We start from the raw sequence: 19,912 nt of genomic DNA, 5'->3' as shown, positions 1-19,912 counted from the left end.
AGCCAAGAGCTGGCATATCCTTCTCCCTTGATCACCCTCTTCCCAATTTAATATTAAATACTCTTTTTTTTTTTTGAAGTACATCGTTCTCTGCAACTCACTCACAACCTCTGAACAACTTCAGCAGCCGCATCGCTTCCAATTTCATCACCTTTTTTTCTCTTCTTTCCCCCGCCGCAAACCAGAAAACCCATTTACAATTCAGCAATGGAGAGTCGCAGGTCGGCCATCGCTTTCGCCGTCTTCAGCATGGTTCTGGGTTTCTTTGCTATGGGAGCTGCGGCTATAAGGGAGGACGCGGGTGAACTGGCCCCATCTCCTGCCATGTCCAATGGAGCAATGGCCCTGGGTGCGCCTGCGCCCGCTGTTGTCACAGCCGTGGTTTCTCTTCTCGCCTGGTTCCTTTGAATTGCTTCTTTTTGTTTCGTCATGGATGGATGTTGTAAGTTGAGATTCCGAATTCTTTTGTACATGCGGTTGTGACAGAAGAATTGCACGAGTTGGGAGAACATTTGAATCAACATTCCAATATCACACCTCAAGTGTACAGGAGAATCTGAGAGAAGCACTCAGTTCAGACTTTCAGAGAGTATTTATTGCTTATATCTGTTGGTGAGTAAAATCCACACTCTCCTTCACTCTTACAAAACGCACTTGGATAACACGAATGTGAGTTTGCATCTACCATTTGTTTACGCTTTACAAAGTTTCAGGTTCAACATGCTTGAAAAATATACCTTTGGGAAACCAGTGAAGTCTACCATTATACTAAGGCTGGAGTTTTGAGGATGAAGAAAATGCTGGGATCTATAGCAGGAAATGGGAAATCTTCTTATACCCTTCACATACCCCAAACTTCAGCGTTGTTGGATTGCACCAAATAGATCCTCAATTGAACGTTTTGGAGCTTCTGCACGAGAAACTATTTCCACCACTTTGTAGGAAGAGGATTCTGGGTGTAACAGGGCCTCCACAGCAACCTCTGCAACCTGATCTCTTGATATGGAGCCTTCATAGAGAGTATCCTGCAAACAGGAAAACATCCAAAATACAAACAAAGTTGAGAAGTCACCAAAGATTTTAGTGTTTCAAGGAACTGCTGAGGAAGAGATAAAACATTTTTTTTTTTACCTCAGGTTCCATAACAATATTCCCACTAGGGGGATCATTCCGCAGCCCTCCAGGCCTAATAATTGTGAAATTTATACCAGATCTTCTTATATGATTTTCTGCTTGTAGTTTTGCTATCAGAGTGAGCCCAAATACATTCAGAAAAATGTAAGCTGGATTGAGGATTTGGCCCATAGCAGCTCCATTCGCAAGGATTGAGCTAATGAGAATAAATCTGTTCACCCCAATTTTTCTGCATGCTTCCACAAGATTGACTGTGCCAAAGTTATCGACCTACAGCGACAACAGGACCTAAGATTATGAACTAAAAGAGTAGCAGTCAGGAAATGTCCATGGAAAAGAGGTTATAAACTTGTCATGTTTTTTTTTTTTTTTTTTTGGACTTAATTAGAGAGACGCTGATCGTTTTGTGTATTTTCCTTATATAAGAAGAAAGGAATACACCAGTTACAAGAACAGCTGGAGAAATTCGAGAACCAACAGTAGTATTGTCAGATGAGAATGACAAAGGTAGCTGCATAAGCAGAGGATACCTTCCATGGAGCTGTCAAATCCCATGAAGGCCGAAAGCCCGTGGCACATACGACAGCTTCTGCATCTCCAATGGCGTCTGCTAATTTATCGGCACCCTCTGTTACATCTGCCTTCACCTGCAAATAATCACTTAATTCCAATCAAAGATGTTCCACGAATAAAACTACAGAAAATTAAGTTTCATAATAAATTCCATAGCTTCAAATCCACAATACGCACAATTTGGATATTTGGGTCATCAGAAAGAGAGGTCCTTGCTTTTTGAGGGTCGCGAACGCCAGCCCGAACTCCAAACCCCCTGTCCAAAAGCTGCTCCACTATCCTTTTACCCGTTGCTCCTGTAGCCCCGGCGACGAAAATCTTCTTCTTTAGAACTTGTTTGTTTTCCTCTTCTGCAATTTCACTCATCTCCATCTGCAGGTAACTAATTCTAGAAAATCTGAACTAACCAAATGGGGAAAGAAAAAGAAGAGAAGCAAACACCGTTTAGGTTCTTTCCGTTACCTTTGCAGACGAAACTGAAGAGCAATGAAACCTGGGGAGAGGCTTTAGAGAGAGAAATTTCGGATTCTGAAATTGGAGACGGCAGTATGCGAACCGACTAATGGCTTCCATTATCGCTGCTATTATTTTTTCAGACGTTTCAGACGTCTGACCTTGATAGGTTTTCATGAAGCCACGTGCTACAGCAGACCCAAGCCCAGCCTCGCTGAACCAGTCGTTGCGTTAGTTTTGATATAATCCATTGGCCATGGCTACTGCCTTCCCGGTAAAAATTAAAATTCCAGCGCAAATAAAACGTCGAGAGAAACAGATAAATTCGACATCATCTACAGTGTGAAGCGAACCTCGTCCACAGATAGAGCAGATAAATAAGCCAATTTACGTGTGGATGTCTGAGCACTATACTAACATGATTGGAAAAGCGATGGAAGCTACTTCAAAGCAGAACAAGGCCAGAGGCCAAGCCCAGATTCTTGCTCTTGTTAGCCATGGCCGCCACGTCCATCTACATCGCTTCTACTACTACAGTCTCCTCGCCGGAATGGACTCAGCGTCACCGTTCCAGAAAAGTAGCTACAGCCATAAGAGCCCAGCAGCAAACTGAAGTCCAACAAAAAGAAGCGAATGTGCAGAAAGGGGAGGAAAGTAAACAAGCCAATGTCGTCGAAAAGCAACCAGCGCCACCGAGAACACAAGAAGCTCAACCGATGGCGAGGAGCAAGAATTTGGACAGAGAATACGGGGGTCAGTGGCTAAGCTCCTGCACTCGCCATGTAAGGATCTACGCAGCTTATATCGATCCAGTCACTTACGCGTTTGATCAGACCCAGATGGACAAGCTGACCTTAATTCTCGATCCCACCAACGAATTCGTCTGGACGAACGAAACCTGTAACAAAGTCTATGCCTACTTCCAGGAGCTTGTCGACCATTATGAGGTAACCAGTGATTCCTTCTTCTTTTCTGGTTTTCCAATGTCGGGGCTGGAAATTTGATCGATGAAGTAGTGCTCAGTTAAATAGACGTTCCCCTTTTTTCTTTCTTATGAGTAATCGAATACAATTTTAGGGATGGATGCGAAGAAAAGAGCAAACCCAAAATTGAGGAAAAGTAATGGATATATTTTCACAGGGAATGATCTTATGATTGATCGACTAATGAAAGAAGTTGTGATGAATGCAGGGAGCTCCACTAACAGAGTACACTCTCCGTTTGATCGGTTCAGACATTGAACACTACATCCGCAAGCTGCTATACGATGGGGAGATCAAATACAACATGAATGCAAAAGTTCTCAACTTCAGCATGGGAAAACCACGAGTGCTATTTAACAGCAATCAACTTCCAAGAGCCGAATGAGAATCATAAACTGGACACCAGGAAGTACAGACCTGATGCATATTTCAATTTCCTGTTACTAAGGCCATGTTTGAAAATATGCTATCTAGTGGATTATATCTGAAAATGCAGAATTTAAGAAGGCAGCATGTGGAGGATACCTTTTAAGAAAAAGAAAAAGCAATAAACTGCACTTATACTACTTGACAGTATGAAAAAGCCTATGTGCAGGACTTATACACATAATACATACAAAAAACCCAAGAATCAGCTCTGAGCAGAGAAAGGATTTAGCCAAAAAACTGTCAATGATGAACGTTTATTCCTTTGGCAGAGCCATCAAGATGAGCAATAACATTAGTACTGTCTAAACATTAGCTAACATATAAATTCTTAAATCATTCACCAGGTTCTCTGGGGCAAAAAAATGCAATTACCAGAGAAATATTCAAGATAAAACTTGCCCTGTCTGTCAGATGGATAGGCAACACTTCACTTTCGCAAGCGTCTTTCCTGTTATAAGTGGATACTTCTCTGAGGAGTTCTTTATGCTCTTTCCTGTTATAAGGCTTACTAAGAGGCCATTAGATTTGTCTCAAAAAGTAATGAACCATCATAAGAGAAACTCCCTGACAAATTCTCACTAATCTGTACTTAGGGAGTAGCAAAAGAAAGCTGTATCATATTGTTCACATTAAAATAAATGGTGTCTTACAGATGCATTCAAGGCCAGTAGCCTGGAAGAAAATGACACTATTGGCAGATCCTCACAAGGTTCATCACTTTTTGTAGATGATCCTTCTGGTGCCATGGGAAGATTCATCTATTTTATCATATTCAATAGTAGGATCGCCCAATTCCAAAACCATTGTGTACACATGGACTCTAAGATTGTTTATGAATGTCATGTAATTATATCCACCACTCCTGATTCATTCTCATGTCCATGTCAGGATGATCAATTTTACAATTGTACTTATGTCTCTTACTACCTTTCGGCCCATTAGTTTGATCTGATGTTGGAAATTTATGTTTCTCTGTTTCAACATAAGCTCTTTTTATTCTCTCTCTCAAAAAAAAAAAAAAAAAAAGAAAAAAGAAAAAAAGAAGAAGAAGCTCTTTTTAGACCCTTTGTGCTTAAATTTCTTTTAGCCTAGATCTGAACACGAAACTCATCTTCCAATTCATACTTTACCACAATGAGAATCCTGCTGTTACTTTCTGTTTGTAGTGTGTATGAGTATTGAGTTTCTATGTAGGCTTGACCAGATCAACCTGTGTCACCAACAATCTACTAAAGTACTTGGAAAAAGCTCCTTACACTATGAAAGAACAATGCTAACTAATGTGATGACAGCAACAAACTAAGAAAGCATCGGAATTGTAAAGTAAAAACTATGAAAGAAGAAAAAAGTTAGGAACTGCATGGTTAGATCACATGATCAGATTTATGAAATCAGTGTCCCCATTGAGTTCAGTTCTCTCCTGCATGATTCAAATCACATGAGTAACCTATTCTAAACAAACTTCGGAGTAATTAACTAACTTCATATTCCAAAGAAACAAAAGAAGCCCTTCATCCATTCTTTTATACACCCATAAGGCTCTAAGACAGTCCTCTGTCGAAAACAAAAGGCATTATTACTTCATTCAGAAGTGGCCGACTTTGTCTTTCAAAGAAACTAAAGAATCCCTTCTTCATCTATTCACTACATCGATTGCACGCCCTGTCAGGGTCTAAGACAGTTACTTCTCCATTAAAAACAAAAGGCATTGGTTCATTCTACATCACTTCTCTCCATCTAACATTTTTTTAGCTCCACGAAGTGTAAAGCAGAGACTTACACTAAAATAAGCATAACTTAAAAGGGACATCCGAATCGAGAAGATGTAATTTTTAAAACATTCACCATAGAATTGGAAGCAGTATAGCGCAGTGCACTTCAAGATAGATATAAGATATCGGGCTTTAATCAGCGAAGATGCAATTATCTGTTAGGTTCGATGTTGAGATTTCAGGTAAACGAAATGGTAATAAAAAATAAAAAAACAAAAAAAGAGCAGCAGTAACCCAAACGAATAACCAAAGGTGAAGAAAGTTTACCCGTAAAAGTTGAGGGCATACAGAAGAAAATCTTTCGAATTGAGGTTTAGATAATCGTCGTACAGATAGATGCTTTCTTTTTATTTCTAGTTTTTTATAATTGAGAAGATGAGAGGAGCTCGTCGGAAGGAGCAAAAGAATTTGCTAGTCCACATTCTTGGTAGTACGACACCTAAATTCATTTTTTGGCAACATAAGCAGCCGAGGCAAGAATTTCTGTGCATGATCATTTAGCACCATGAGTGCCCACCTAAAAGCGTATTGACAAAACAACCATAGCTACTGGATCAAGCACAGGTACGCCTACAAAAAAGCAAGTAATTAAGTTACTTTAGTTTGATTTAGGTGTGAAGACTAGTCTCAATTGATTCCAACTTCGCACCCATGAGCAAGTCATATATCACTTCCCCAAGCTGAGACCGGTAGAGAACTACCAATGATCCCAGGCAGATAATGTACATAAATACTCCCCAACAAACATCTTAAGAAGAATCTTACATATTAATCTATAAGAAAAGAAATCATCATACAACTACTGCAACTGTTTTTACTAAATTAGATTGTTCCTCCAATGAATTGGTCACTTCATTATGAACCATGAAGTATTTTAGACCTGGGACTGGATTATCATATGTTTAATTTTTACCTTCAGAGGCAATCCCAACAGTTCAATTAGTTTGGAGATTTTTCTGCAATGCCATTTCCATGTGACGAGTCGGCCAGAATCAACAGTCCCGAGGTTCTTGTGCAATTTGACTATAATTGAAGCTTCAGAAGACAACCCACTTGTTACACCTCATAATTTGGTGGAGAAAAAAATCCGGCAGCAAGACCTAGCAAAATTGACCAACGTACGGTAATTGCGTTTGTATTTTGTGTCGAGTCTTCATGTTAAGTCATCCATGTCGAATTAAACACTGAGCTCAACTAGGCGTGAGAGAATAGTTTCTTGGGTCTTAGGATTTAGATCACCTTCTATACTAGTACTGAAAGTTTGCCCCTATCTTATTTAGTACTCAATTAATCAAAGAAAAGCTATATCATTGAAAAGATGCATATATATGACAAATAAAGAACCTGATTACATTTTTTTTATAACACAACAGAATAATAGCCCAGATATTTCTACTTGCCTGGCAAGTTCTTTTCAAGATAAAAGAAAGAAATAAAGCAGTATTTACCAATAATTAAAAAGAAAGAGGAACAAGAGTTTCATGAATAAGCAGGCATTTTCTCATATCATAAAAATGAGGAACATTTATATCTGCATTTCCATCCTACCTTGCTTCAGTGATACAGTTGCTTGCCAGCACTCAAACAATATGGACCGTGTCGTTTGCTACCATCACCCTGTTAGCTTCTTGTAGATCCTAGAAGACACCGTGAAATGCTTTTAAGCACTAATCCTACAGATGAAATTTAATGCTTTTGCCATTCATTATTCACTACAAATGCACCATTTACCTGTAACAGGGAAAGAATCTCCGGCCTTGAGTATGGTATAGCAGCTCCTCGGTTAACAATTTGCTCCACCTGACTGATAGAGATGACATCCAAACGGTTTGCTGCCATGTGCTGACCAAAGGCAGTGTTGAATGCTTCTTTTCTGCACCAGATAGAAATAGAAGACTTGAAAGAGAAATACTAACAGCGGAAGACAATGTTTGAAAAATGAACCTAGAACAACTTGCCACATCCTTTATCATTGTTATTGCTGGCAGAAAGACAACTGACCTTTCTGCTGAAATATCTGCACTAGGTTCTCTAGCAGATGACCCATCAACTTCCATCGGATCTAATGGTCTGCTGAATCAAAAGAAAGAAACAGAATAAACTATGTTTAAATGATTACACTTAGTACTGTTTTTTAATAAGATTATAGTTAATTGATTTGGACAATAAATTTTTCATGATAAAAAAAATAGTGGAAATTGATTACAAGTATTTAGTTCAATGCACATCTAGCAAAAGCTTGTACATGGCCAACTAACCTCCCTACGGGAGCACTACTTCCATCTTGTTGTACTATACCATGGTCCCCACTTTCTTGTTCAGCTTTTCTTTTTCTCTCCAACTCCCTTTCCCATTCTTGCTCTCGCTCTTCCATCTCAGTCAATTCCTTATGGTAGATTGCAAAATTAAGAACTTTCAGAGCAGCCTCAACATCAGTCTTTGACACCTATAAGAATAGTCAATGATACAAACTGCTAAGGATGCCATTGTTTGGTATTAAGTTTTATAATTTGGATAGTGGGAGTGGAAATAATGTGTTGACATAAACTCTGGATAATATGATCTAAGCAGTTAAATACAATTTTTCAAAACCAACCTTATTGCTCAGTTTCAGTTTAGCATGAGCAGTTGACAGCCGGATGATGGTCTCCAGTGTTCTAGCAGTGATTGGAAGTGTGCCTCCTCCAGACTAAAATGAATAACAGGTAAATGATGATTATGCATCCCACAGCATTAGCTTTAACTTATCAAATTACATTTACACATGCCAGATTGCTAAATGTAATTTATGTACTGCGGGACAACCTTTGCATTAGTAGCACCATTTCTGAACTCCGCGTATGTGGTTGCAATATGATCAGATGCCTGTAGGTGAAACAGATATTACAAAGACACCTAGACAATTGCAGGGACACCATATAAAAATTCTTCAAAAAGCAGTCCTTTCATATTAGGACTTTAGAAACATTAGTTTGTATGCCATCTGATAAAAAAACATTAGTTTTATAATTTGTCAAGAGCTAGTTTATATTACATCTAATGCTGCTTCCCTACTCAAGCTTATATAAATGTAACATTGAAATATGCCAACATGTCATAAACAAAGTGCACTTGTCCATTAAATTGATAATTACATTTAAACTAACCTGTAGTCTAACAAATCAACAAAGCATTTCCAAGTACCAGCCAACACTTACTGCATACCAACATTTGTAACCTATTCAAAAAGGTGATAATGTGGCAGTTTTACCTCATCTGTCAGCTTGGGCTGGATCCTATTCTTTGCGTAGTGTATATACTTCTTAAGAAAATTGATGGTCAGTGTCTCATTCTTGCGACCCCTTTTTCTTTTCTCTCCATGAAGCATGCGGTTATACTTGACAAATACAGATGTATTGGTATCAACTTCTTCTTCACCATACCTTGTATCACTGATATGTGCCCCTACTCATGTACCATTTTTAAATTAGTCAAGGTATGATGAAATTTGAAATCTTTACATCACATCTGTAAACAGCAGACCACTAGGACAAGGCTTCCTAATTAGGAAAAACATCACAAATGGAATTTGTATGAACATCAAAGGATATTCATGTTCTGTTTCCTTAAGTTAACTACCTCATATGACAATCTTACAACAGTGCGAGGAATCAAAAAATAAAAGATCCTATAAAAGTGCTAAAAAAATGATTACATACGAGGAAGAAACCCCTCCATGCAACTGGAAGGCAAATTCTTAACATGTTATTATAATTCAAAAGATACCTTTTCAAAAAAGAAACTCAGAACAGTTTTAAGGAGCAAAAGAAACAAAATGACAAGACAATAGGAAGAGCCTCTCCACCATGCAACTCCAAGGCAAAAATCTTACCTCCATCCTCTCCCATGGGACGATATTGATGCATGCGCAAGACATGTTCTGAAATTTTTCTGTCAATTTCTGTATCCATTTGATCCAGGACAATAAAGAGCAAATCAAAACGAGAAAGCAATGAATCTGGAAGTCCTATATTTTTTGTTGGAGTTAACGATCGATCATACTGCATATTCAGTAAATCAACATGGTCAATATAATATAGCTTTCAGCAAAATCATTTCCAAACATTGATATAACAACATTAATCTTTGTTTTCTTGTAACATAAGATTAACCAATTCATGGTAAAATACGACTTACAGTTCCATATATAGGATTTGCAGCAGCCACTACACTGCATCTAGCATTTAATGAGGCATGTATACCAGCTTTGGCAATGGTTACAGTCTGCTGCTCCATAACTTCATGTATGGCAACACGATCTTGATCGTTCATCTTATCAAACTCATCAATGCAGACAACACCTCTATCAGCAAGAACCATTGCACCAGCTTCAAGCCTTCTTTCACCTGGTTATACAACCTCATGAAGTTCAGAAGTTTGAGAGATGAATCAAAACACATCTTCTCAAAGGTAAGTATTACCTGTTTCTTGGTCCGAAGTCACAGCAGCTGTCAAACCAACACCAGATGAACCACGCCCTGTGGTTGATATAGCCAAAGGAGCAATGTTCATTATTGCTCGCAAGAGTTGAGACTTAGCAACGGAAGGGTCCCCTACCATCATCATGTTTATGTCCCTACAAAGTAGAGCAGATTATAGAAGGAACTAGGCTATCGATGATCAAGTTGGCATCCAGAAATTACAGCGAGCTTCTACTTACCCTCTTAAGTGGGTTCCATTCTTTAGATTTTTTTCAACTCCACTGAGCATCAACAAAATCACTGCTTTCTTTATCCATGAATGCCCATATATGGATGGTGCCAGAGAGTTTCCAAGCAAATCAAATGTATCATTTCTCTCAGCTATTTTCCTGATGTTCTTTACGTCTTCAGCACTGTATATTGGAGCATTCGCCTCTTTGTTTAGCAGAGAAACATTATTCGCAATGAGAACAGTCCTACAAAGCAGACCACAAGATTCAGACTCATAAATAAGAAACAACTTATATTTTGTCCTTGAACACAAAAGGTGGGCATTGAGTGAAAAAGATAAGTTACCTGAATACACCATTAACACTACCCTTGCTTTTTCCAGGAAGAGCTTTGTAGATCCCAATGACAGCTACCCTATCTCCAGGTTTGCAAGAATCCACTAAATCATCTTCAACAATCACATCTACTGTTCTAGGAAGCTGACCACGAGAGGAGTTCTCAGGCATTTCTTGCATAGATAAGGTCTGATGGTCTTTGTATTTGCACAAACCATACTCAGTGACTAGTAAATTCCCATTTTCATCCTGCATAACATGACTATTCTAATTAATCGTCTTGACAGCCGTGGAAAGCATAAAACCAATAATCATGAATGAGGACAAGCAATAACAGTGAAATACTACAGCTACTACATACTCGGGTCGGGTAGACAGAACCAGTGGGAAGCCCCAGGTTGGATGTGATATCTCGATATTCACGGGTAGTAAACTGTCCACTTGTAGAGCAGTAATGGACACTTTTGACAACCTTTGGTCTTACAAGGGAACCTTACATCGAAAACAAAAAGAAGGTAATTTGGTGAATTTAAGCTGTGGCCAAACTTGAGCCCAGAACCAAACAAGCTTAATTTTCAATTAACAATTGTTTAAAGCATGAAGAGGAAAACCAGTTAGATGTTTTTCACTAACGTCTAAGCACCAAAACACATGACAGAGCATCATCAAACCAATCAAAACTGGTAAAACTTTCCCATCACTCTGTTACATACAAACATGTGAGAATAAACACAGAAAAATTTAAGGGCAATTAAGAGAGAGATTACATTTGGTGACGATGCCCTCAACTCGAACCATGGTACCTATAAATCCAGAAAGAAGCTCCCGAGGAGTAACCCTATGGAAGCCAAAAGGCCCTTTAAATCCAACAAGGATTTGCTCCCCTTCCTTGAGGAATTTGGGATCGACATTTCGGCTCACTTCTGTAAGAGCATCAGAGAAGGGTTGCATGTACTCACCCGGGTTCCGGATCAAACTGACATATCGGATAAGAAAGCATAATTAGGTTAATGAGACGAAAACAAGCTAAAGCAAAAAGATTGGCAAGAGAAAGAAATCACAGACTTTCGAGCTAAATCTCGGCTATAATCAAGGAGATCAGACATATCGATGATAAGGCGATGACGCTTGTTGTGAATCATGTCCCTTATTGCTTGCATGTATATTCCCCTTCCGACCTGAATAAATAAAAGTAAGGGCTTAGAGGAATCAGATGAACAGGAATTAAGAATAAACAACAAAAAATAATAAGAAGGGTGGTTCAGCTTACATCTTGGTCCAAAAAATCCATGAATGTGCGCTTATGAATTGCCAGGGTTTCCATGCTGATCTCCATTTCTAGCTCTGTTGATTGCTTGAGAGAGAAAACAAAGAGAGAGTGAGTACCAAAGAGAAACAAAGAGATGTATTGGAGTCTTTGCCCTTGTTTTGGGCTGGCATTTGACAGCATAAAAAGTCAAGAGAAAAGAAAGAGAAAGAAGAGAACAATCACCACAACATAAAAATTATGATGAAATTCCCTGCCAATGAATAATTAACATAAAGACAAATTGATAATTGTGCTTTGGTATTCAACTGTTGATATCCACTAAGAAACCATCAACACTGCAAGCTAGTGAGCACCTGTTTGATAGCCTTATTGGAAGAGAAAAAACAGAACAAAAACATTACTTAACACAGACAAGATCACCCTAGAGTATCACATGAAAGCAAAATTGGCTACGTGTACTTCACAGAGCATCTCCATATTTGATCATGAATGTTGCTACCAACTCACAGCCTAGACGTTATTTGAGCATGTTAATGCCAACAACAGAGAAATAATGCACCATTCTTATATCAGGTTCGGTTCAACTCACATATTCAGTACTAAAATATTAACTCTTTGAGAAGCAACAACCAGTAAATTCGAGGACAATTTGACTCCAAAACTCATGAGTTCAAAAAAAAAAAAAAAATCAACACAGTCAACAAAAACCGGAGTGTGTCATGATTTAAAGGATTTGTTTGAAATTTGAAACCATCCTAAGCATAACTATAACTAAAAACTGGAAAGGGTTTCCTTCCCATAAATCACAGCAACCTCAAAACTTGGAGAGAAAAAAAAAAACAGTAGAACTTGTTAACATAAGAAACTGATAAACAATAACAGATCAGAGTAATGGAAAAAAGGTCGAATTCATAACCTGTGACTGATTACCAGTAATGCATCTAAGAAACTTCATATGCATCAAACAAACCCATCAGGCAGCTTTAACTTCATCACTTAAGCTCCTAATAAAGAAACCATCCGTTCTCTTAACTTGCTAAACTCAACTGGAATCGCAACAAAAAAACAACCTAAAATCTCCCATAGTTATCTTAAGATTCTACTGATCTTCAAACCAACAAAACCTGAAATTTGTTCATCCAACCTAAAATAATTGAACCAATCAAAATCTACGGGCAGAATGACCTTCCGAAGAGCAGCTCGATCGACCAAAAACATTAAGACAAGTCAAAGTGATTATCAGTAAATCGTTCACAAACTGTTTCCCTAATGTTCACCACAAAATGAGAAAAAAGAAAGAAGAAACAGAGAAAGAAGGAGATGTGAAAAGCAGTCAATGAGACTTCAAAAGCACGAACTGTAAAGGTACCCGCAACCGATGAACATAGCACGACCGGTGAAACAGAGAACGAACGAGATAAAGTGAGAGAAAGTACCTGTAACCGGTGAAGGTAGGAAGATCGTCCCGCTCTTGGCAAAGATTTTCGATAGAGGCCCCGGATGCCGGGAAGTTAGTTCGAGAGGAAGAGAGGGGTCCTAGGGACTTTCTGTGCTGCCCAACCTCGGATTTTAGCGGGAAGAATAGAGTAGACAGGTCGACTTCTGGCGGGAAAATGGGATAGAATCCGGAGCTAAACTCGGTATTCGGTTTAAGTAATCGGTTCTCTCAGTCGTGCCCTCGTCCCGCTTTTGGCAAAGAATTTTCGATGGAGGCCCCGGATGCCGGGAAGTTGGTTCGAGTGAAAAAGAGGGATCCCGGGGACTCTGTTCGGATTTTGGCGGGAAGAATAGAGTAGACAGGTCGACTTCTGGCGGCGGGAAAATGGAATTTCGGTTTAAGTAATCGGTACTCTCAGTCGTGCCCCCAACGCAACGCACGTGCGTATCTCGGACCTCAGCACTACGAGAATTCAAATCAGAAAGTCCGTATTTCTCTTGAAGCTCGCGTGTCGTAAATTCCTTCTCTCGCGTTACAAGTCTGGAAGAAATGGAGGGAAACGAGGAGCCTGGCGTAAGATAACCGGGTTTTACATCGGCGCTCGGGTCTGAGTGGAGGACGTATGGCTTGCACTCTGGTCACAGGTTTGCTGGGTAGCCGCAAAACCACGCCCATGAAGCACATCCTCGAGAATCGCGGAGACCTCCGAATTGCTGTACTCGTCAGTGAATTTGCTGATCCCGGCGCCGAATCTCTCTTTACCAACTTCACTAATCTCAATGCCGCCTTCAATCTTTCCAATGCTTCCCTTACGGTCGTCTCTCGATATCTCTCAAATCTTTTACTTTCTTCCAGTTTATCAGTAATTGAATGCCTTCTTATTTCATTTTTTGCTCTCTCAATTCGTAGGTTGTGATTGTTGCAACGTGAGCGGTCTGTTTAGAGAATCTGTGCAGCAGTCGTCAACAGCAAACGCAACTTCGATTGCCTCCTCATTGAGGTTCTCTTTTCCTTTATTCCATTTCTTTTATTTTTATCTCTGTATGTTAGATAGGTTGTATATCCCAGTTCTTCCTGAATCTCATGGAGTTTATGAGTTGAATGTCAAGGATTATATTAGTTTCTGAGAAATATATTGGTTTCTTGTGCGGTAGGAAAGCAATCATAAGTGGCATTTTCTTAAGAACACCGTGCGCCTACTACTAACCATTTCGTGCATTTAACTGGTAACAAGCATCAAGGTACAGATCCTAATTAAACCTCAAATAGAAAGATAGTATACGTACATGTAAGTTCAACCATCCACTTAGAATTCACTAAGTAGACACTTGGAATCGTCTAGTCAAACTACATTTGGGGCTCGAATTAAGTTCACGCTAAACAATGTCTTATGCGTCATCAGTTGCTTCTTCCATTATGTTGATCATGTGGTCCTGGAATTTGTTAATGGATTTGTTGTTGTTCCTTTGATGTATTTAACAAATCTAAGGTTGATGGTTTTTGTTTCGTAAAGTTCTGGCTGAGAAAACCTGATAAGTTTGTGGCAGAATTGGAGGAAGTTGGAATACACTTAGATATCACCATTGCAGTAGTGGATGCTGAATCACTTCATAATATTTTATGCATGAAAATTGTGAAGCAGCAGTTGCAGCATGTGGATCTTGTTTGTTTAACAAGTACTTCCTTCTTTCCTCTTGTTGCAAGCTTTGTCCTCGGTTACAGAGGATATAGCTGATGTGCATGATATAGAAGAATTTATCTTGCACCGTACACATTTTGGCTACTTAATCTTTCATTGTTTTCATTTTCCATTCATTGGTTCTCTTTGTGCATTAAAGTGAGTTATTTGGGCACAACATAACCATGTAAATTTGTTTAAAATTAAATTTCACTGTGTACTTTAAAGTGCCACTGACTAGTGGATTTTTGAAAGAATCAATTTTCACCTCCTTGATAAGTTATTGGAAAAAGCTTATTGGTCCAAAGAGATCTATTCCCCCAAAGAGCAGGGCCAAAAACACCCCCCTGAAGGAAGAATTCAAAGGCTGTCTATTAATTTGTTATGATATTTTGTCATAGAATAGTCTCTTTAATATCTCTGTAGGAACCTGTCTTAGATGAAGAACCACTTGTCATATTGGGGCTCAAAGATTCAGCTTTGCAAGGAATAAAAGAGGTGGCTCAAATGTATCCTGTGCATTAATTCATACAGAACTACAAGTTTTGTTGCTTTCAATTTTCTGCCATTGTAAAAATTTTCAAACCTATCCTTATTTGATTATGTTATTGTGTTCCATTGTGCACTCTCAGCTAAATGGACCTCTTATGCACCTGGTTAATAGTAAATGGAGAGTCTTCTTGTCAGCCATGGTATCTGGGCAAGGTGAGCCCCTGATTCACGTGAGAATGTTTCCTGATTTGTATGTTTCTGCCAGGGTATCAGGTTATTCAAACGAAAGAGTCTAAAGTGATGCCTTCTACTCTGTTTTCAATGCTTTTTGGTGGTTCTACTTGCAAAATTCTTCTTTCCAGAGTACAATTTGCAGCTCTTACTTGGTGAAGGCTGCAACCCAGATGAAGCATGGAATAAAATCCGAATGGCTGCTTCTGCAGTCATTTCTAAAATTTGCAAAAACTTCTGCCCATGCAGATACATGTGCATCTATTTATATACACTATGTAGTTTTCATTTCTGGATACCTTTATGATCTCTTTGTAATAATGTCTCTCCGTAAATGGTTCTCTACCTTCTTAGCTTAAATGATTGTATGGTTTTGACAGTCTTAAGGCTTTCAGTTCAAGAATTTACATAGTATTCATGTGTTCTTAATATCCCTTATAAGCGTTTGCCCTGTATCTGTCTCTGACTGAAAATAAAGTTGATACAGAATTTGCAGATTCATTCTGCATATAATCTTCTAGAAGTACCATATTTGAAAACGTGGGTGCTATTGGAGGAAACTAGTATGGTTGCACAACAAGTACAGCTACAAATCATCTTCAGGCCTGTCTCGGAGGAAACTAGTATGGCCTGAGTTTGAATAGCTTATCATCTTTATGTGCCTGTCTTGGTGCTGTTTCAGGTCAGATCGTACAGCTCATGTGCATCGATGCTGGGCATAGTGAGAGCAATAAGAACTGAGTTGTCTATACACTCATGGTGGTCAGGAAATCCCGTTCATGATCTTGCGATTCGTCATTAGAAACACAATGAGAGTAAGTTCTAAGTAGGTTGTCAAATTGCAGTAGAAGGAAATTCACCAATTCTGGTTTGTTATTTATGCAAAGCATATAACATGTGTAAATAAAAATTTCAATTTCTTCAATGCCAGAAACATAAAACATTATCAATTCTTTGCTTTCGATTGAAAATAACAAGCTTATTCATATGGGGATGATTTGTAAATGTAGACGATTGATATTGATTAGATCAAAAGGTTGGTTCATTCAGTGCCCACAGAGAATATAGCTAGCAATTTTATCTGAAACTGTTCTCTGGTTTTAATTTGCGTGGTTGTAAGCGGCAAAGCAGATATGAAACAGAAGTTCCATAGACAAAACCTAGAAATGATTTTTAAATAATTAATATTAATTTTAAAAAATATTAAACTACTACAATTTATATAACTGAATCAGAAATAAATTAAAATTAAATAACAATTTATCTGCACCATTAAATGAGAATAAATTTAATATTTTTATGCTTCAAACAACAGGTTCGCGGGAATTCATTGGCGTCTCGCTCTTTCATTTGCCCCTACCCTTTAAACCATGTTTTCCCCAACTACCCTCCTCGCAGAGCTTATCCTATTTATCTGCCCCTTGCCCTCCTCTTGTTTGTGGAAATTCTTGAGGGAAAAAGTAGCGACGCCAAGCTCACGCGCAGCAGCAAAATGAAGAAGAATACGAAGCAGAGGAAAGCTGCTAAGACTGAAAATCAACTCCAATCTTTAAAACCGAAGCCCAAGGTGAAGCCAAAGCCGAAGAAGAAGTTAACCAGAGAGGAACTCGATAAGCCTAAGAAACCCCCTACGGCTTTCTTCTACTTCTTGTGAGTGTCGCTTACCTTCTCTAATTTATAGTAGAGGTGGAGACTATTTGTTTCTGACTACTCCGCTCCACTATATCATGAGAGAGATGTTCGGTGTTGCACATAGTGGATAAATACTCGCTTTCGGTTTATTTTGTTTCGTGTCAACTTTTGGTCTGAAGACGCTTATGTTTGTTGAAGTTTTATACATCCTTAGCACTTGGTAGGAAGACGCCATATTCGATAGGAAGTATAAACTGTATGTGCACCCGATAAATTTTTGGGGGTGTATTTGGCCGAAATGGGAAGTGCCTACAGCTAGTTGATTCTTGAGAATTAAGGCCCTCAAACGGTGCTCTGTTATTGAGGACTTTCAGCAAATATGACATACTATCCTGAAACCTGTCCATGGAGGTGTCTGCAATATTCCATCCAAGATGAGTACAGCAATAAGTAAATGTTACATGGCAAGCAGTCTTGACTTAGTCTATATTGGGCCATGGGTGTGCGCAGAAATAGTCACTTGATATGATACTCATCAGATTTTGGCTTCCATTCTTGAGAAAAAACCGACTTTCTGACTTGAATTTGTACCCCCTGTTTAAATTTTGTGTTACAAGTGCTTAATCTATTTATCACTTCATCTCAAATGCCTAGCGATCAGAAATTTGGTTTCAGCTTGGTGGTAATGATATTTACTTGTTTTAGAAAAGAGAAAAATGCATTAAACTGGATTCAACAAGTTCACTGAAGCCCAAAGTTCAGTTTGTGCTAACCCAAAATCACCTCCATGTTTTGGATCTTGGGCAGGACCGTGGGTTAAATGTGGTTACAAATTCGAGTGGCTAGTAGTGTTTTAACGAATTCCTCTGATTATATCTAAATTTCTTCAAACTGTCGAATGCTAATATGATTTCTATGTCCTGAAAAAAAGAAAGAGACGAAACAGTTTCAAAAAACACAGGGACTGTATTTTTCTCACATGAGTACGCTTTCTCAACAAAAAACTTTCTTTTTTTGTTCTAATAGGGAAGATTTCCGTAAAAGTTACCAAGAGGAGCATCCAGATGTCAAATCCATGCGTGATGTATGCAGCAAACACTTATGGCATTCTTTATTATGAAGTTATGTCTGTTTAATCTTCTTGGCTCTGAAACCATAATACTTCATTTTTTTCAGATAGGAAAGGCCTGTGGAGAGAAGTGGAAAACAATGTCATTTGAGGTTTGTCAGTGATTTTGAACTTCTCATATGTTTGCAAGATACTCTTGGAGTTGTTTGCTTCTTGTTTTGTTGGTGTTCCAATGTCAATTTTGGATTTTATGGACCCTCCCACTTGGAGCTGCAAAAACACACAACTTTGGCATTCTTTGTACCCCAGAATTCCAACCAAAGAAATGATCTGTTATGAAATCAGTGAATTAGAAGATTCTTCAGGCTACTTGCGGGTGAAGAGTCATCGAATTTATCTATCCTTTGGCAGTAGCTTTCACTTGCTGTTCTGTCCTCGGAAGCTTTGAAAGAACTCTGAGATTAATTAGCCATAATAAATGACAACTAGTTTTGGGTTGTGGTTTGTGTTACAGGAGAAGGTTAAATACTATGATATAGCCACAGAAAAGCGGCAGGATTTCGAGGATGCTATGACAGCATATATAAAGAAAAAGGTAATTTCCTTCCCTAGCTGCATTTCTGTGGCTGCCGCTAGGATGTCTTGGAATGCCTGGATGCATAACTTGTGTTTCTAAACTGCTAACCTCATTTAGGATATGTAGAACAAAAGAAACCTCTGAACACTTACCAGTCGCTGATTTTGCACAATGTGTTAACTGGTCTTTTAGCACAGGTTTCTCTTATAAAGTGGTCAATCAATTATTTAATCGAAACTTACTATATAGGCCTTCTTAGTTTCAAGCTTTTGTTCTTTGTTCTCTCAAATACGGTCATTTGTATGGTTTTCCATATCATTATTCATTTTATCATCATTTTCATTGCCTGAAGGAAAGCGGTGAGTATTTGCAGCAATCTGATGAGGACTATGAAGGGGATATGTCTGACTAGAGACTTGTGCATCGTGTTCATGGACCTTATTCTTCAGTTGAAGTCATCTTGTAGGCATCGATCTTGTGAAACTTGCTGGTTTTAAGATTGTACATGTAATGTGAGTCCCATTTTTCAGGTTTGATCTTTTTAATTGCCCAGACAGTAAAAACTTTCTCTTGTTTCTCCCTACTGTTATCAATTACATACTCTACTGTCCTATGTGAAAGACAAATCATGAATTCCCAATGAAACACCTTAACGTCTCCAGTCTAAAAAAAACTCTGTGGATTTGGTAATTGTATGGATTTATTAAAAAAAAAGCATTTGCTTTAGGCAATACAAATTGACAGCTCAAAAGAAAAGGAAGAAGGACAAAGAGTAATGGTAGAGAAGCTGCTGGTTCCAAACTACTTTGTATTATTCTCAGTTTAATATTTTCTTCTTTCCATAGTGGAAGTAATGCTACAGTTGCACAGTTTTTACATCTTCAAGAGGACATTTATTTTAATTATTCTTGACCACAGAGAATGAGCAACCAACAGGATAAACATCGTCGCCAACTTATATGATCCCGAATTCAATTCTCCGATTTCCCAAGTAGACCTTTTTATTGTTGAAAAAATGTCGACTTGCCGCTTAAATTGCTTTATTATTCATGTGCTTGGTTTGCTTATCTTGGATCACTGTTGGCTTACGCAAGCTCGGTAAGTATTTGAATCATCGGTGCAAGGGACAGGGAGAAGGATCAAGGCGAGTAGCCA

General features: G+C 38.6%; 4 protein-coding genes across 12 annotated transcripts; 2 read left to right on the top strand and 2 right to left on the bottom strand.

The window, feature by feature from the left end:
* Window positions 1–349: 349 nt before the first annotated feature.
* LOC137963651 (uncharacterized protein At2g34460, chloroplastic) lies at window positions 350–2,377 on the bottom strand. 2 transcript variants are annotated; one of them, XM_068810807.1, is made up of 5 exons: window positions 2,170–2,377; window positions 1,885–2,089; window positions 1,665–1,781; window positions 1,132–1,404; window positions 350–1,025 (listed from the first exon to the last, which is right to left on the bottom strand). In XM_068810807.1, the coding sequence occupies exons 2-5, from the start codon at window positions 2,077–2,079 to the stop codon at window positions 858–860; spliced, it is 753 nt and encodes a 250-aa protein (XP_068666908.1). In that variant the 5' UTR covers window positions 2,080–2,089; window positions 2,170–2,377; the 3' UTR covers window positions 350–857. The 2 variants fall into 2 exon arrangements, with proteins under 2 accessions (XP_068666908.1, XP_068666907.1); XM_068810806.1 differs by having other exon boundaries at window positions 1,885–2,079.
* A 232-nt stretch (window positions 2,378–2,609) lies between these two features.
* LOC137963844 (NAD(P)H-quinone oxidoreductase subunit M, chloroplastic) lies at window positions 2,610–3,706 on the top strand. Its single transcript, XM_068811060.1, has 2 exons — window positions 2,610–3,107; window positions 3,352–3,706. Exons 1-2 carry the CDS (start codon window positions 2,658–2,660, stop codon window positions 3,526–3,528), a joined length of 627 nt encoding a protein of 208 aa, XP_068667161.1. The 5' UTR covers window positions 2,610–2,657; the 3' UTR covers window positions 3,529–3,706.
* Window positions 3,707–5,619: 1,913 nt separating this feature from the next.
* On the bottom strand, window positions 5,620–13,200 carry LOC137962830 (DNA replication licensing factor MCM3). 5 transcript variants are annotated; one of them, XR_011115171.1, is made up of 19 exons: window positions 13,077–13,200; window positions 11,641–11,724; window positions 11,436–11,548; window positions 11,138–11,346; window positions 10,732–10,862; window positions 10,381–10,619; window positions 10,044–10,280; window positions 9,805–9,959; window positions 9,521–9,729; window positions 9,216–9,384; window positions 8,595–8,788; window positions 8,150–8,209; window positions 7,941–8,033; window positions 7,603–7,790; window positions 7,346–7,417; window positions 7,076–7,217; window positions 6,893–6,981; window positions 6,258–6,444; window positions 5,620–5,914 (listed from the first exon to the last, which is right to left on the bottom strand). XR_011115171.1 is itself a non-coding variant. In XM_068809926.1 (18 exons), exons 2-17 carry the CDS (start codon window positions 11,704–11,706, stop codon window positions 6,925–6,927), a joined length of 2,334 nt encoding a protein of 777 aa, XP_068666027.1. In that variant the 5' UTR covers window positions 11,707–11,724; window positions 13,077–13,200; the 3' UTR covers window positions 5,620–5,914; window positions 6,893–6,924. The 5 variants fall into 5 exon arrangements, 4 of the variants coding, with proteins under 4 accessions (XP_068666027.1, XP_068666025.1, XP_068666028.1 ...); XM_068809926.1 differs by lacking the exon at window positions 6,258–6,444; XM_068809924.1 differs by lacking the exon at window positions 5,620–5,914 and having other exon boundaries at window positions 5,982–6,444.
* A 3,051-nt stretch (window positions 13,201–16,251) lies between these two features.
* Window positions 16,252–19,549, top strand: LOC137963849 (high mobility group B protein 14). Of its 4 annotated transcripts, none has more exons than XM_068811067.1 (6): window positions 16,252–16,294; window positions 16,795–17,129; window positions 18,138–18,195; window positions 18,288–18,332; window positions 18,695–18,775; window positions 19,131–19,549. In XM_068811067.1, the coding sequence occupies exons 1-6, from the start codon at window positions 16,259–16,261 to the stop codon at window positions 19,167–19,169; spliced, it is 594 nt and encodes a 197-aa protein (XP_068667168.1). In that variant the 5' UTR covers window positions 16,252–16,258; the 3' UTR covers window positions 19,170–19,549. The 4 variants fall into 4 exon arrangements, with proteins under 4 accessions (XP_068667168.1, XP_068667167.1, XP_068667169.1 ...); XM_068811066.1 differs by having other exon boundaries at window positions 19,110–19,546; XM_068811068.1 differs by having other exon boundaries at window positions 19,115–19,190.
* Window positions 19,550–19,912: the final 363 nt, after the last annotated feature.

Source organism: Aristolochia californica, unplaced genomic scaffold (assembly GCF_029961685.1).
Source record: "Aristolochia californica isolate CCGP_79_NKW_82.1479 unplaced genomic scaffold, dmAriCali1.0.hap1 SCAF_4, whole genome shotgun sequence".
NCBI lineage: Eukaryota > Viridiplantae > Streptophyta > Magnoliopsida > Piperales > Aristolochiaceae > Aristolochia > Aristolochia californica.
This window is presented reverse-complemented; position numbering and strand designations above follow the sequence as displayed.